Source organism: Oncorhynchus clarkii, chromosome 20, assembly GCF_045791955.1.
Source record: "Oncorhynchus clarkii lewisi isolate Uvic-CL-2024 chromosome 20, UVic_Ocla_1.0, whole genome shotgun sequence".
Classification (NCBI taxonomy): Eukaryota; Metazoa; Chordata; class Actinopteri; order Salmoniformes; family Salmonidae; genus Oncorhynchus; species Oncorhynchus clarkii.
In genome coordinates this window covers 64,552,351-64,566,275 of record NC_092166.1, presented here as the reverse complement: position 1 = coordinate 64,566,275, position 13,925 = coordinate 64,552,351, and the positions used below count along the sequence as shown (strand labels likewise).

At 42.9% G+C, this 13,925-nt stretch overlaps 1 protein-coding gene across 1 annotated transcript in view; it reads right to left on the bottom strand.

Moving 5' to 3' along the window:
* LOC139376717 (myocardin related transcription factor Ba) overlaps positions 1-13,925 on the bottom strand; it is a 41,267-nt gene that overhangs the window by 5,613 nt on the left and 21,729 nt on the right. Inside the window, exons 7-13 of the mRNA XM_071119591.1 lie at positions 13,557-13,741; positions 12,529-12,669; positions 11,957-12,207; positions 8,399-9,506; positions 8,081-8,233; positions 7,757-7,897; positions 83-143 (exon numbers count right to left, since the gene is read on the bottom strand). Coding sequence (XP_070975692.1) covers positions 83-143; positions 7,757-7,897; positions 8,081-8,233; positions 8,399-9,506; positions 11,957-12,207; positions 12,529-12,669; positions 13,557-13,741 — 2,040 coding nt within the window. The remainder of the gene's footprint in view (positions 1-82; positions 144-7,756; positions 7,898-8,080; positions 8,234-8,398; positions 9,507-11,956; positions 12,208-12,528; positions 12,670-13,556; positions 13,742-13,925) is intronic.

Here is a 13,925-nt window from a genome sequence, read left to right as displayed (position 1 = left end):
CCAGATGGCTGTAACTTAGTCGCTTCAGGGTTAGGACAAGGAGCTAAAGGTGTAAATGTTTCTTCATGCTGTAAGTTCTCACCTCCACTCTGAATCAGGATGTCAAACAGGTCGTCCATCTGCTGGCTGGTTGCCGTGGAAACCTGAGAGAGCCAATAAGGTAAGGGGGTGGAGATGCACGACCAATAACATGACTCTTGGGTGTGACCAATTGCATTACAGAGCGCACATCATACATTTGTGAATGTGTTTGTGTGTCTGTCTTACTGTACGAGCGTGTGTGTTCAACTGGGGTTGAATATTTTCCCAGTATTTTACAAAATGTTTCATCCAGAGAATAAATCACTTTTCTCCCATGTAACCCGATATTTTCCGCCAAAACCAGAAGTGTCATTCAAAAGCGTTATAAAACATATAAATAGGCCTGTCTGGATTTGATTAGAGCTTTGATTGAAAATTCAAATCTGATGCAACCTGAGCCTGATTAAATACATTTTATGAGCCCTACATTAAAAAGACATTTAATGAGCCCAAGCCCCAAAAACTCTAATGATTGTGCCGTTATTCAATACATAGCCTTTATGATATTTGCTACTCCACATTACGCACGACAGAAAAACATAAAAGCACATAGATGTTGCTAGCTATATGCTCTCTTGGGTAAATAAATTAAACTAGCTCCGGTAGGCAAATCTTTTTGAGTGTAGACTATTACTGGATTGTATTATATGGACTGAAATTACACACCTCGTTCAAACCACGATAAAGCAGAGCCAGAACATTGAATTCTGGTGCAGCACAAGAGGCCTATAAAGTTACAAGTACAGGCTAGCGAGTTGGATTTACACGTCTCATAATATTTCCACAAAAGTTAATTAGCCTACCTCCCCTCTCTCTTTAGTGTCATTTCATTCCTTCCTCACTTTCAACAGTTAAATTAAATACATTTTGTTGTCCTTATCTTCATCATTCTGACATGCTTGAATAATGTATGACTAGAATTAGATGCAGACGGCTTTCACTTCTCTCCACGAGCATTGAATTGTTATGGGTCTGAATAAATAACTGCTTTTGCCTACCGCCATTGAGAGTTCGCCCTTCTTTCAATCTACCTGGGAGTTCTATTGGGCTGCTGTATTTAACATTCAGAAAAAAAGAGCTTCCGTCCCTCTTCAAACAGACTATACGTATAAGAAACTCTAAAAGCATAACGTCCAGCAAGCTATTCTAGTCTAGCTTTATTTGCATGAGACTCCAAGAGCTAAGGAGCCTTTTTAACAGAGAGGCCAACGGAGCATAGATGCTTGCGTATTGCGCAAGAGACAGAGGCTATAAGTTAAAAGCTTTTTATGCATAAGCCGTCCTTAATTACCTAAATATAAGGCATTGAATGCATTACCTGGCCTCTGTAAATTGGTAAAGAATCCGCTTGATCCCCTCTGTCTAAGACGCTTGGACCTTATTTTTCAATATTGTAAGTGATTTTGTTAACAAAACGCCCCCATAAAGAAAATAAGATTTAAAAACAGGTTCAGCCCCTGGTTCGACCGTGATCTTGCAGAGTTACTCCATCACGAGAATTGCATTTGGTGAAAGGTTCAGCAAATGCATACTCAGGCATACTCTCGTTCAGGCAAATGAGAAATAAGTGCACTCAGGCTATCCAGAAGGCCAAAGTTAGTTATTTTAAGAAGCAGTTCTCCCTTTGTGGGTCTAACCCCAAGAAGTTCTGGAAAATGGTTAAAAGACAGCTTAAAACACAGCTGCCCATGTCCCTTAACCGGTCTTGGGAAGGGGGCAGTATTTTCACCTCCTGATGAAAAGCGTGCCCATATTAAACTGCCTGCTACTCAGGCCCATAAGCTAAGAAATGCATATTAGTAGATTTGGATAGAAAACTCTAAAGTTTTCAAAACTGTTAAAATAATGTCTGTGAGTATAACAGAACTGATATGACAGGCAAAAACCTGAGGAAAATCCAACCAGGAAGTACTATTATTTTGAAAGGCTGTTTTTCCATTGAAAGCCTATCCACCATATAAAGACCCAGTTCACAAGCTCTATGGCTTCCTCTACATGTGGCCAGTCTTTAGGCATTGTTTCAGGCTTTTACTCTGAAAAATGAGGGAGATACACCACTTTCAATCAGTGGACAGCGGAAATTTCCAGACATCAGCCATGCGCCTGATCAGGAACGCGTCTTTCTTGTTTCTCCTTTTCTATTGACAAAGCTTTTGTCCGGTCGAAATATTATTTATGACAAAAACAACCGGAGGATTGATTTTAAACATCGTTTGGCATGTTTCTACGAACTTTTATTGTACTTTAAAAAAAAAAAATCATCTGGACTTAGTGCCCATGCCTTGTGCATTCGGATTACTGGACAAAACGTGCGAACAAGGAGGTTTTTGGTCATAAAGAGGGACATTATCGAACAAAAATAACATTTATTGTGTAACATGAAGTCCTGTGAGTGTCATCTGATGATCATCAAAGGTTAGTGATTAATTTAATCGCTATTTTTGACTTTTGTGAGTCCTCTCCTTGGCTGGAAAATGGCTGTATAGTTTTCTGTGACTAGGCGCTGACCTAACAATCGTTTGGTGTGCTTTCGCCATAAAGCCTATTTGAAATCGGACACTGTGGTTGGATTTACAATGTTTGAGTAGTTTTAATTATGGGATTTCTTTTGGTTTGAATTTGGCGCCCTGTAATTTCACTGGCTGTTGTCGAGGTGGGACGCTAGCGCCTTATAATGCTACTAGCCCCGATGCTCCTCCCTTTTTCCCCCCTGCCCCACTACAAAATTTCTCCCTGCAGGCAGTCACTGAGTCCGAGGTGCTAGAGAAGCTCCTTAAACTTGACGCAAAAAAAAAACATCTGGGTCAGATGGTTAAGACCCATTCTTCTTTAAGGTTGCTGCCCCTATAATCGCCAAGCCTGTCTATCCTCTCTGGTGAGGTTCCCATTACTTGGAAGGCAGCCACGGTTCGTCCTTTATTTAAAGGGGAGATCAAACTGTTATAGGCCTATTTCTATTTTGCCTTGTTTATCAACAGTGTTGGAAGAACTTGTCAATAATCAACTGACTGGCTTTCTTGATGTCTATAGTATTCTCTCGGGTATGCAATATGGTTTCCGCTCAGGTTATGGATGTGTCACTGCAACCTTAAAAAGGTCCTCAATGATGTCACCATTGCCCTTGACTCTAAGCAATGTTGTGCTGCTATTTTTATTGACTTGGCCAAAATATTTTGATACGGTAGGCCATTCCATTATTGTGGGCCGGCTAAGGAGTATTGGTGTCCAAGGGGTCTTTGGACTGGTTTGCTAATTACCTCTCTCAAAGAGTGCAGTGTATAAAGTCAGAACATCTGCTGTCTCAGCCACTGCCTGTCACCAAGGGTGTACCCCAAGGCTCGATCCTAGGCCCCACGCTCTTCTCCATTTACATCAACATAGCTCAGAAAGCTCTCTCATCCATTACTGTTCAGACGATAGTCATACTCAGCTGGCCCCTCCCCGTATTTTGTGTTAAATGCTCTACAACAAAGCTTTCTTGGTGTCCAACAAGCTTTCTCTACCCATAACCCTGTTCTGAACACCTCCAACACAAAGGTCATGTGGTTTCGTAAGAAGAATGCCCCTCTTCCCACAGGTGTGATTAAACCCTCAGAGGTAGTAGAGCTTGAGGTAGTCACCTCATACAAGTACTTGGGAGTATGGATAGACGGTACACTGTCCTCTCAGCACATATCAAAGTTGCAGGCTAAAGTTAACCAAGTCTAGATTTCTCTATCATAATCACTCCTCTTTCAACCCAGCTGCCAAACTAACCCGGATTCAGATGACCATCCTACCCATGCTAGATTACGGAGACATAATTTATAGATCGGTAGGTAAGGGTGCTCTCGAGCGGCTAGATGTTCTTTCCCATTCGGCCATCAGATTTGCCACCAATGCTCCTTATAGGACACATCACTGCACTCTATACTCCTCTGTAAACTGGTCAGGTCTGTATACCCGTCACACGACCCACTGGTTCTTTGCTTATTTATAAAACCCTCTTAGGCTTAACTCCCCCCTATCTGAGATATCTACTGCAGCCCTCATCCTCCACATACAACACCCGTTCTGCCAGTCACATTTTGTTAAAGGTCCCCAAAGCCCACATCCCTGGGTCGCTCGTCTTTTCAGTTCGCGACTGGAACGAGCTGCAACAAACACTCAATCTCATTCATAGACTCAGTCATGGACACTCTTACTGACAGTTGTGGCTGCTTGCATGATGTATTGTTGTCTCTACCTTCTTGCCCTTTGTGCTGTTGTCTGTGCCCAATGATGTTTGTACCCTGTTTTGTGCTGTAACCATGTTGTGCTGCTGCCGCCATGTTGTGTTGTCTTAGGTCTCTCTCTATGTAGTGATGTGTGCTTTGTCCTATATTTGTATTTCCGCAAGAGGCCTTTTGCCTTTTGGTAGGCCGTCATTGTAATTAAGAATGCGTTCTTAACAGACTTGCCTAGTTAAATAAAAATAAAACCTGAACGAGGTAGGCTAGGATATCTATATATCAATCTTGAACAGGATGATCTATTTTGGATGCAATTTGAATACAGTTGGAGAGATAAAGACTGCAAGAGAGTGTTCGCATGTGCACCGACTTAACCTGTTATGGCTGCAACCCTTTGTTCTTAATTTCCGCCTGAAGACATACCCAAATCTAACTGCCTGTAGCTCAGCCCCAGAGGCAAGGATATGCATATTCTTGGTATCATTTGAATGGAAACATTCTGAAGTTTGTGGCAATGTTAATTGAATGTAGGAGAATATAACACAGTAGATCTGGTGGACGAAAAGAGAAAGAGCATACGTTTTCTGTTTTTTATTGTTGTAGTATCATCTTTCACATGTACTAGAATAGTCACACAGTCAGATAGGATGCTGGAGATCATTTTGATGGATAACACAAGAGGGCAACTGTAGGTGTGCAAAGTTTGAGACAGATAACTTCTGGAATGGGTGAGCTACATGACATTTAGCATGAAGTCACCCAGGTGTCCCACACAAGTTGCCCAAATGTACCCAAGTGGCCGAATTGGTGAAATGACCTATAACTATATACAGCAGTGCAAATAACTATATACAACATATCAAAAAGCAATTCTAACACACACACACACATACAAAAAATGTTTTAAAAAATATTAGAAAATAAATATTAAAAAATAAAAAAACAGTACACCCCTTGGAAGTCCTCGTCATAATATTTTGCTGCCTGTACCATGTCCCATAGCAGTCTCTTTCTGATGTTCAGTTTGCCTCTGCTTTACAAGTGGTGCATTTCATGCGACACAGAACACAACGACGCCTCCATGCTGTGCCCTTTTGGCTCTGAGGCACAGTAATGAACTGTGGCATATGAACACCACTGGGGGCACAGGTAGAGCGGGCAGCTTGGCACCGGGGCCTCCCAGTCGGAGTCGCTATCACTGTGAAAGAAAACATTAAAAAAAATATTTGTATTGTCTGAGCCTTTTATCATCACATAAAATAAACAGATATGTATTGATTGTATAGAGCAGAGGGAACAGTCACTAAGGTGTTCCATTCAACTACGGCCATTGGTGTGTGTGTGTGTGTGTGTGTGTGTGTGTGTGTGTGTGTGTGTATGTATGCATGCATGCATGCATGCATACATACATACACAAAAACAAACTACACATTTCATTGCAAAAAAATTTTTTTTTTTTATATATAATATATATACATATTTTTAGATTTCATAAAACGGCATTAGCACTTACCCGTCCAGAAGTACGTCCTGTCCTTGCAGAAACAGCTCCTCTGTTCGTTTGAATGATAACACTCCAAGATTCCTCAAACAAAAAATCTGTCTCACTTTCACTTTTACTCTAGAGTTTGACTTCGCTTTACATGAAGTATTCGCCAGGATATCTTCAATGAAATCGTTGAAACAACTTTACGAAATACAGCTGCGCGTAAAAAGCCTTACAGCAACCCCTCTGATCGTCAAGGCGAAAATGGAGTTCCCTGCGCGTGCGATTACAGCCAAGGAATTGTGGTCCAACCCCAAACCATTACATACTGGCATTTACCTCGGCTCATTGGCTATCTACCCAGCTAGATTTCAAGAAGATCAGTGGTCATTGGGCAGAAATATAGTCAATGAAGCTTCGCTAAAATGATTGGTGCGTCAGGTAGTCATTTATCGTTGTCTTCAAATCAGCTCACTTCGGTCAATTCTCCCCGCAAAAAAAACAACGTTGTTTGACTGCGTTGCAAACATCCATAGGAATGCACTGACACCCACCATGACTATGTAAACGATTGTTTACAGGGGCGAATCACGCCGAATGCTCCGTAAAAAATTGATAGAGATGGAATTCACTGCACAAATAGTTTACAAAATGTTTAGATTTAGGCTATAAAAATGGATTTTATCAAAGAAAACGGCACTTCATTTGATCAATGGGATACTCAGGAAGAGAAATAAGAGCAAGATATCAGAATGTAACTCATAATTTTACCTTCAGATGTAAATGTGTCATGGCAGAAAATGTTTCTGTTGTTGATTGCTCTTCTCAAACAAAAGCATGGTAATTGTTCTCTGTAATAGCTATTTCAAATTGGAAAACGTAGTTTGATTACCAAGATTCTAATCTTTTGAAGGGTGTAAGACACTTGCATTTTCAATAATGTTTAATGTTACGACGTTGTATTTTTAGTTGTCACTCTGAAATTTCCCCTGATGTTGGTCCCTGTACAGGGACAGCAGCCATAACAGGTTTTAAGGCAATAATATTTCTATTTAATTTTTTCATTTAACCTTTATTGAACTAGGCAAGTCAGTTAAGAACAAATTCTTATTTACAATGACGGCCTACCCCGTCCAAACCATAACCCGGACAATGCTGGGCGAATTGTGCGCCACCCTTTTTGACTCCCAATCACGGCTGGTTGTGATACAGCCTTATCTTTTTTATTTTACCCCTATTTTACCAGGTAAGTTGACTGAGAAGACATTCTCATTTACAGCAACAACCTGGGGAATAGTTACAGGGGAGATGAATGAGCCAATTGTAAACTGGGGATGATTAAGTGACCATGATGGTATGCCAGGACACCGGGGTTAACACCCCTACTCTTATGATAAGTGCCATGGGATCTTTAGTGACCACAGAGAGTCAGGACACCCGTTTAACGTCCCATCCGAAAGACGGCACCCTACACAGGGAAATGTCCCCAATCACTGCCCTGGGGTATAGGGATATATATTTTTAGACCAGAGGAAAGGGTGCCTCCTACTGCCCCTCCAACACCACCTGGTCTCCCATCTAGGGACCGACCAGGACCAACCCTGCTTAGCTTCAGAAGCAAGCCAGCAGTAGAATGCAGGGTGGTATGCTCATTCGGTCTTTATATTACTGTAGCACAGGCTATGCTCCAGCAAATGTAGGTCTGTGACCTGTCACAATAGAATGTTACCACGATGAGATGATAGGACTATACTTAGATGGGCTGTCTGCCCCCAACCTAAGCATTGATGATTCATCATGCATTGACCAGAGAGAAGGCCATAGAGAACTCAGATGTAGACATTGCATATAATTCAACGTCATGCTGTTCATACAAATTTGATTATAATTTACCGGTTTCTCGCAGTTATTTATGCCGGGAAAAGGGAGTGGTTTTGGCAGTAAATCTTGGTAAATGCCAATCAACCCTAGTGTTCACCTGTGTGAGGTTGTTGGCCTGCTGCAGGTTGCGGGTCTGTTTAACTGCATCCTCGTAGCGAGGGGGCTCCCTGGTCTTGGGGGGCTGGGTAACGAGGGAGGAGGGGTGGAGGATGAAGGTGGGCTGGGATGGAGAGGGGGACTGGAGGAATTGAGAGAAGAGGAAAACATTTAACACAACCTACCTGGTCTGTAATAAGAACTCATATACCGAATGTAAGATTTGAAAGGATTTGAGAGAGAAAGGTAGGTTTGCAATATGTATTTTGCATCACATTTAGGATAGAGTATGATGTTTTCCAAATAATAAATAGAGAAAGCGTACCTTGTTAACAGGCCCATTGGAAAGGTTGTGGCTGGGTGAAGCCCCACGGGGAGAGAGCCTGTTATCTGGGGAGCTGCTCAGGAAACACTGGGGAGGCATGTCGGGCATAGTCTGGTTCTCCACCATCCCAGAGCCGTTACAAACTGTAACAGTCTGTAGAAAAGACACAGAAGGGGGTAAAAATACAGGATCGTAGTGTTAAGAAACCAATTAACTAGCCTGCTAATATCACTGCACTCGCTAAGTCTAGGGGTCTTACGCCTAGTTAACTGGTCTGTAACCTGATTTAAGATGTGCATCTATGTAACTTGAAATCACCTGCAAAATGTGGTTGGGATTAGTTATCTGCTGAGTGGAGGCTGTCTCCATCTTGGTGGTATGCAGCTGGGAGATGGAGGCTTGCATCAGACCTGGGGCCTGATTTGACAACGTAGCCTGGAGGACAGGAAGGAGGATCTGAGTAGAGCCATCCTGGGCCGTGAGTAGGGTCTGGGAAACAGGCTGGCCTAGAACCTGGGACACTCTCCCCTGGTGGCTGATGAAAAACTGGGGCAGACTGGGGGCCGGATTGGGCTGGGAATGGGGTCTAGAGTTACAAATGACATCCTCTACCTTCACCACAGTGGGGAGAGTCTGGGGGGCCAGGGTTGAGTTAATCATGGCTGAGCAGTTAGGAAGGACCCTGCCTTCCATTTTGACTGCGTTGAAGGTCTGGATCATGGGGATGGGGTCTGAGGGTCCTTGGAGGGGCTGGGTCTTCTTCTCCACCCCCAGCTGCATCTTGAGCTCCTCCACCAGCATCTGCTCCTGCTCCAGCTTCCTCATCAGCTCCTCGATCTGACGTTCCTTCTCATGGAGCCGCCAGTCCTTCTCCTCCGGGACAAGACCCAGGCCAAGGTGGGACATCCCCGCGCCTGTCCGACAGAGGCTCACCCTCTGGGGGTCGCAAAGGAGCTTGGATACCCTGGGCATCCCTCCGTCGTCTCTGAAGGTGGCGAGGTCTGTGGGGATTGGGGACACTGGGGCTGTGGCGCTCATGCTCTCTGGTGCCACCTGGTGGGCAGGTAGAAGTGCAGGGAATGAGCCAACCTCTATAGGAACTGAGGGGAGGGTTTTAGGGCCGGGGTTTGGGACTGTGGTAGGGGCCGGGGTGCTTGGACTCTCCTGGTAGGGCTTCAGCCTCTCGATGAGATCAGTCTTGGTCCCTGAGACAGGGAGGCTTCGCAATTTCAGCTCCAGTTTCAACTCGGCCACCTTCATGTCCTCCAGGTTAGGAGGCAGGTGGCCAGGCTTGCGGTTGGATAGGCTGTTGTTGGGACGGACAGGGGTGGAAGGAGGGACAGTGACATGGGGGGAAGGAGGCAGGGACAGCACTATAGAGGTTGGCAGGCCGCTCACACCGCTGTTCTGACCCTCAGCTACAGGTCTGGAGGAGGAGAGGGAAGTGAATGGAGAGAAACAAGAGGAAAAGGGAGTGTAAAGAGGGTGGAGTGAGATATGGTGAAGGAGGGAGAGGGGAAATGTGGGGGAAAGAGGGGTGGAGAGAGAGGGAGAAGGGAAATGTGTTAGCAATATATATTAGGAGCCTCCTCTGCCATGCATCTTAGTACACAATCAGTCAATAGAACAATGCAGAGTTCCAACAATAACTGACCTTGGATCAACTCCGACTAACAGGGAAATTATAGAAAAGGCCAAAACAACATCCTGCAGGTTATTAATATCATTATAGCAGATTTGTTATTGGAAACTAGCTAATTGTCAGTTTGTCATTCAGGCCATTGGAAACAACAGTTGGTTTGCTTTTTAGGTGCTTTCCAGCTAACATAATATTCTCGTGTAAACCTTTGTTTGAACAACAGGTAGACAGATTGTCATTACGTCAGAGGTTATTAACCTAGTAAGGGGAAATTAGAGGTCTTCACAGGTCCAAATAGTTGGACTCGTTCTGAAATGGATCCATGACTTTCCCACCCGACCCGATATGCTTAAATATATTTTTTTTAAATAACAAAGTACAGTCTGAAGCGTTCTGAAAAGGCCCGTGGAAAAACAGACCCCGTGCTGGGTTAGATCCGAGAGTAGAAAGAGAGGAAGAAACCTCCGACTGGGTGCTGCCAGCGCAATCAATAAACAAGTGATATTGGGCAAATAATCCACAGTTAAGTGTCCTTAACTGCCTATAACATTTTTTTAACTATTCGTTGCATTTTTATGTGTAGCATATTCAAAACTTTATAGCCATAAATGTCCACCTCACATTGGCTACACCTGACCTGTCTGCAATGAACTTGAAACATTGTATCAACGGACACAGCTGTAAGCTATTTGTGCAAGGGATAAGAAGTAAATCAGGTATTTTATGTTTCCATTATTTTAAGTGAACTGGTGTAAATTATTTTTAAAACAGCTGGTTTAGATTCTTAAATAGGCCGACAATAATAAACAACAATAATGATCAAACAAATGAAAAATACAGAAAATAAAAGTTAGAAAATGACATGAAACCTGAATAGCGAGTTGCACACAGTCCACCTGGCCGTGCCAACGTTCTTCTCATCTTTGTCCACTAAAATATTAGAACTTGTCACTGAGGACATTCCCCCTTGGCCTCTTTTCACCGTACTCCTTCTCCTAACTTTAGTTTTACTTCAAAGAAAAAGGCCTCCATCTTCACAATCAACAGTAGCCTAGACCAGTGGTTCCCAACCAGGACTCATGAGACCATAGGCTTACTGGTAAAATGCACGAGGGGGTTACTTTAGGGGTACTCCGGGCAGAGCAAAATACAGTTGGTGGTACAGTAAGTGAAAAAGGAAGGGAACCACTGGCCTATACCAAGGCTCCTATCACTCGCATTCTCTCTCTCCCCTCAGCAGCAGGGGCATGTGAGGTGAGCAGCCAGAACCAGTTTCAAATGGACATGATCTATACATTTTATTGAGTTGCAATTGGCTGACACAAATAACAAGCTTGCACAGTTCTAATCACTTCACACACACAATTATATCAGACCAGACCCGACACGAGACAAAAGTCTGAATTTAGGACCCGGACCTAGTGTTGGGCGGCATCCAGATTTTCATACTGTCATACCGTTTTTGTACCCTACTGGGGTATAAAGTATTACCGAATATACACACAAGGGGCGCCATTTCAAAAATAATTATGCCCAAAAGAATTTAGGCAACCAGGACCTTGATCCAAGAGGGGAATGAATGTCTCTGCTGTAACCAAGGTTAATCTTGAAATCTAGAAAACTTTGCTAGCAATTTAGAAAACCAAATACATAGCTGGAGCCCTAAACTGGATATAATTTGACACAGATTTCGTATAGTTATACTTCACTTAAAGGAGAATTCCACCCAAAAACTCTTTTAGTATTTGTTTCATTAGTCCATTGTAGACATACACACAAAATGTTTTGCTGGTCAGCAATCAAGTTTAAGATATTGTATGTAACTTTCAAAATACAGAAATCACCACCATATGATGTAAAACAGCATCACATGATGCTAAATGCCTCATACAGGGATGATTTCTGTATTTTGAAAGTTACATACAGTATCTTGATTGCTGACAAGCAAAACATTGACTATGTCAACAATGGACTAAAGAAAAATATCAAAATATAGTTTAGGTGGAATTTTCCTTTAAGTTACAAGCAGTGTCGTAGCACGCACACCAGCGAGGCCGGACGCGCTCGGGTCGGATCTCGGAATTTCAGGTCTGTTGAGCCTCTGGGGCAAATGCTAAATTAAATCACATTTTCACATTTTCTCCCACTGACAAAGTGGAGATCGGACTTAAGTGGAAGTTTCGATTTGACCCCAGGAGTGTTATTTATTTTGCCCTGATATGACAGTAATATCCTACTTTAAGGGAGCTGGGAGGATGGTGTGGTAGTTGTAGTGCTGCTGCTGCTGTTGGTTGAGGATCTGCAGCTGGAGGAAGAGTTGCTGCTGGTGGAGGATCTTGGCGTAGGATGAGTCCATGGGGGCATCGCTGGCCTCCTGTTTCTGGTCTGGGGGGACATACTGGTGGTACTTTAACTTCTTGACCCGGGGCTTTGGGTCCTTGCCCTTCTTACTGCGATTCCTCTCTCCCGGCTGTTTGGGCTGGCTCTGCTGTGGGATGAGAGAAGAGAAACATCAAGATAAAGAAGATGCACATGATTGAAAACTAGTCAGTCTGTCTTACAGACTTGTTTTAATGAACAGGGACAGGGCTGACAATCTGTGTTTAGAAGTGACTCAAGTACTGTTTTTTTTTCTATGACTGAAAGATGACAATCCAGATTTTAGTACAGAAAGATATATTTACATGTATTTATTCAGTGATTTGGATGCAATGCTAGTTTCAAAGACTGAGCTTTTGTTTCAATGTGAAGTTTGATGTTTAGAAAGTATACTTTCCCAAACAGTAGACAGAACAATGTGTCTGCTTACTTTCACTAGGGTGGGCCCTGGCTTTGAAGGAACGACAGTGATGATAGGCTGAGACGTGGGTGCTGGGCGACTGACTGGCAGTTCTTGGGTGGAGAGAGCTTTGAGGAAGTCTGCCGTTGCCTGGGTGACAACAGGAAAGGGCTGGGACAGAAGAACAGATTTCCGTCATAACTCTAAGCATATAACTTACATAACTAAGTTTCTTGTTAATAATTTGCATTTCTCTGAACATTTACTTAAATTATTACAATCATTCAGGGGTAGATAAAGAATGTGAGGTATGATTCGGGTTGCAAAGCTACTGGTAATTTACCAAAGTTACTTTGGTCATTTATACTTGGATAACTTTAAAAAATAAATGTATTCATATAAATACTCATTTTTTATACATTTGTGTCCATATTGTCCATGAGTTTCTAGTCCAGGTTTCCCTACTCCAGTCCTCAAGTACCCCCATCAGCACACATTTTTGTTGTAGCCTGAGAAACTCACCTGATTCAACTCATTGTGAGCTTGATGATTCATTGACAAGTTGAATCAGGTGTGCTTGTCCACGGCTACAACAAATGTGTACTTTTGGAGGGTAGCCAAGGACTGGAGTTGGGAAACACTGCTCTAGTGGATAGACCATATTGTTCAAGACAAAATAGCCTAAGTAATGAAAAAAAGCATCTAAAATCAACATAATTTTCAATTAACTGAATGTCTTTCAACTATTAACTTTTTTCACAACTGCCACCAGTTTGGGTGCAAAACATTGATAACAAAGACAGACATTGTAAAATAAATAACTGTAAAGAAATATACAACATATTTCATGCTGAACCCCTCATATTAAAACACCAATGGTATTAATCTTATAAAATTCCCCCCCAAAACTTGAAAGCTACCAAAATTCAAGTATTTTACTGGTAAACTCTGAAAGTTTCAAGTAATATACCTTCTCTTTGCAACTCTAGGTATAATGAAGCATATGTATTGTCCTTCAAAATGAAATTCAAGTGGATAAAGAACCTCCCATGTCCTACCTGTAGGATTGTGTGGTTGTTGGTGATTGTGGGCAGTGGTGGTGGGCAGGGGGCCTCTAGGGCCCGAGGTTCCCCAGGGGAGGGTGTGGAGACCTTGGACTCATGGCTGGCCGGCTGCTCTGGAGACAGGGCGTCCCCGCTGTCCTCATCAAACCCGTACGTGTCCAGCGCTTTGGGGTAGTTTACTGAGGGACCAACACATTCAACATTAACACAGCACATTAACCAAAAGGTCCACATCAAGTTTAGAAAGGGGTAAAGGTGAACAGGCCTCAGAATTCTGTGATTTAGGCAGGTTCAGGCTGCCCATCTAATCATATTTATTATGATCTAAAAAACAAACCTGATCCTAATTCAGCACTCCTACAC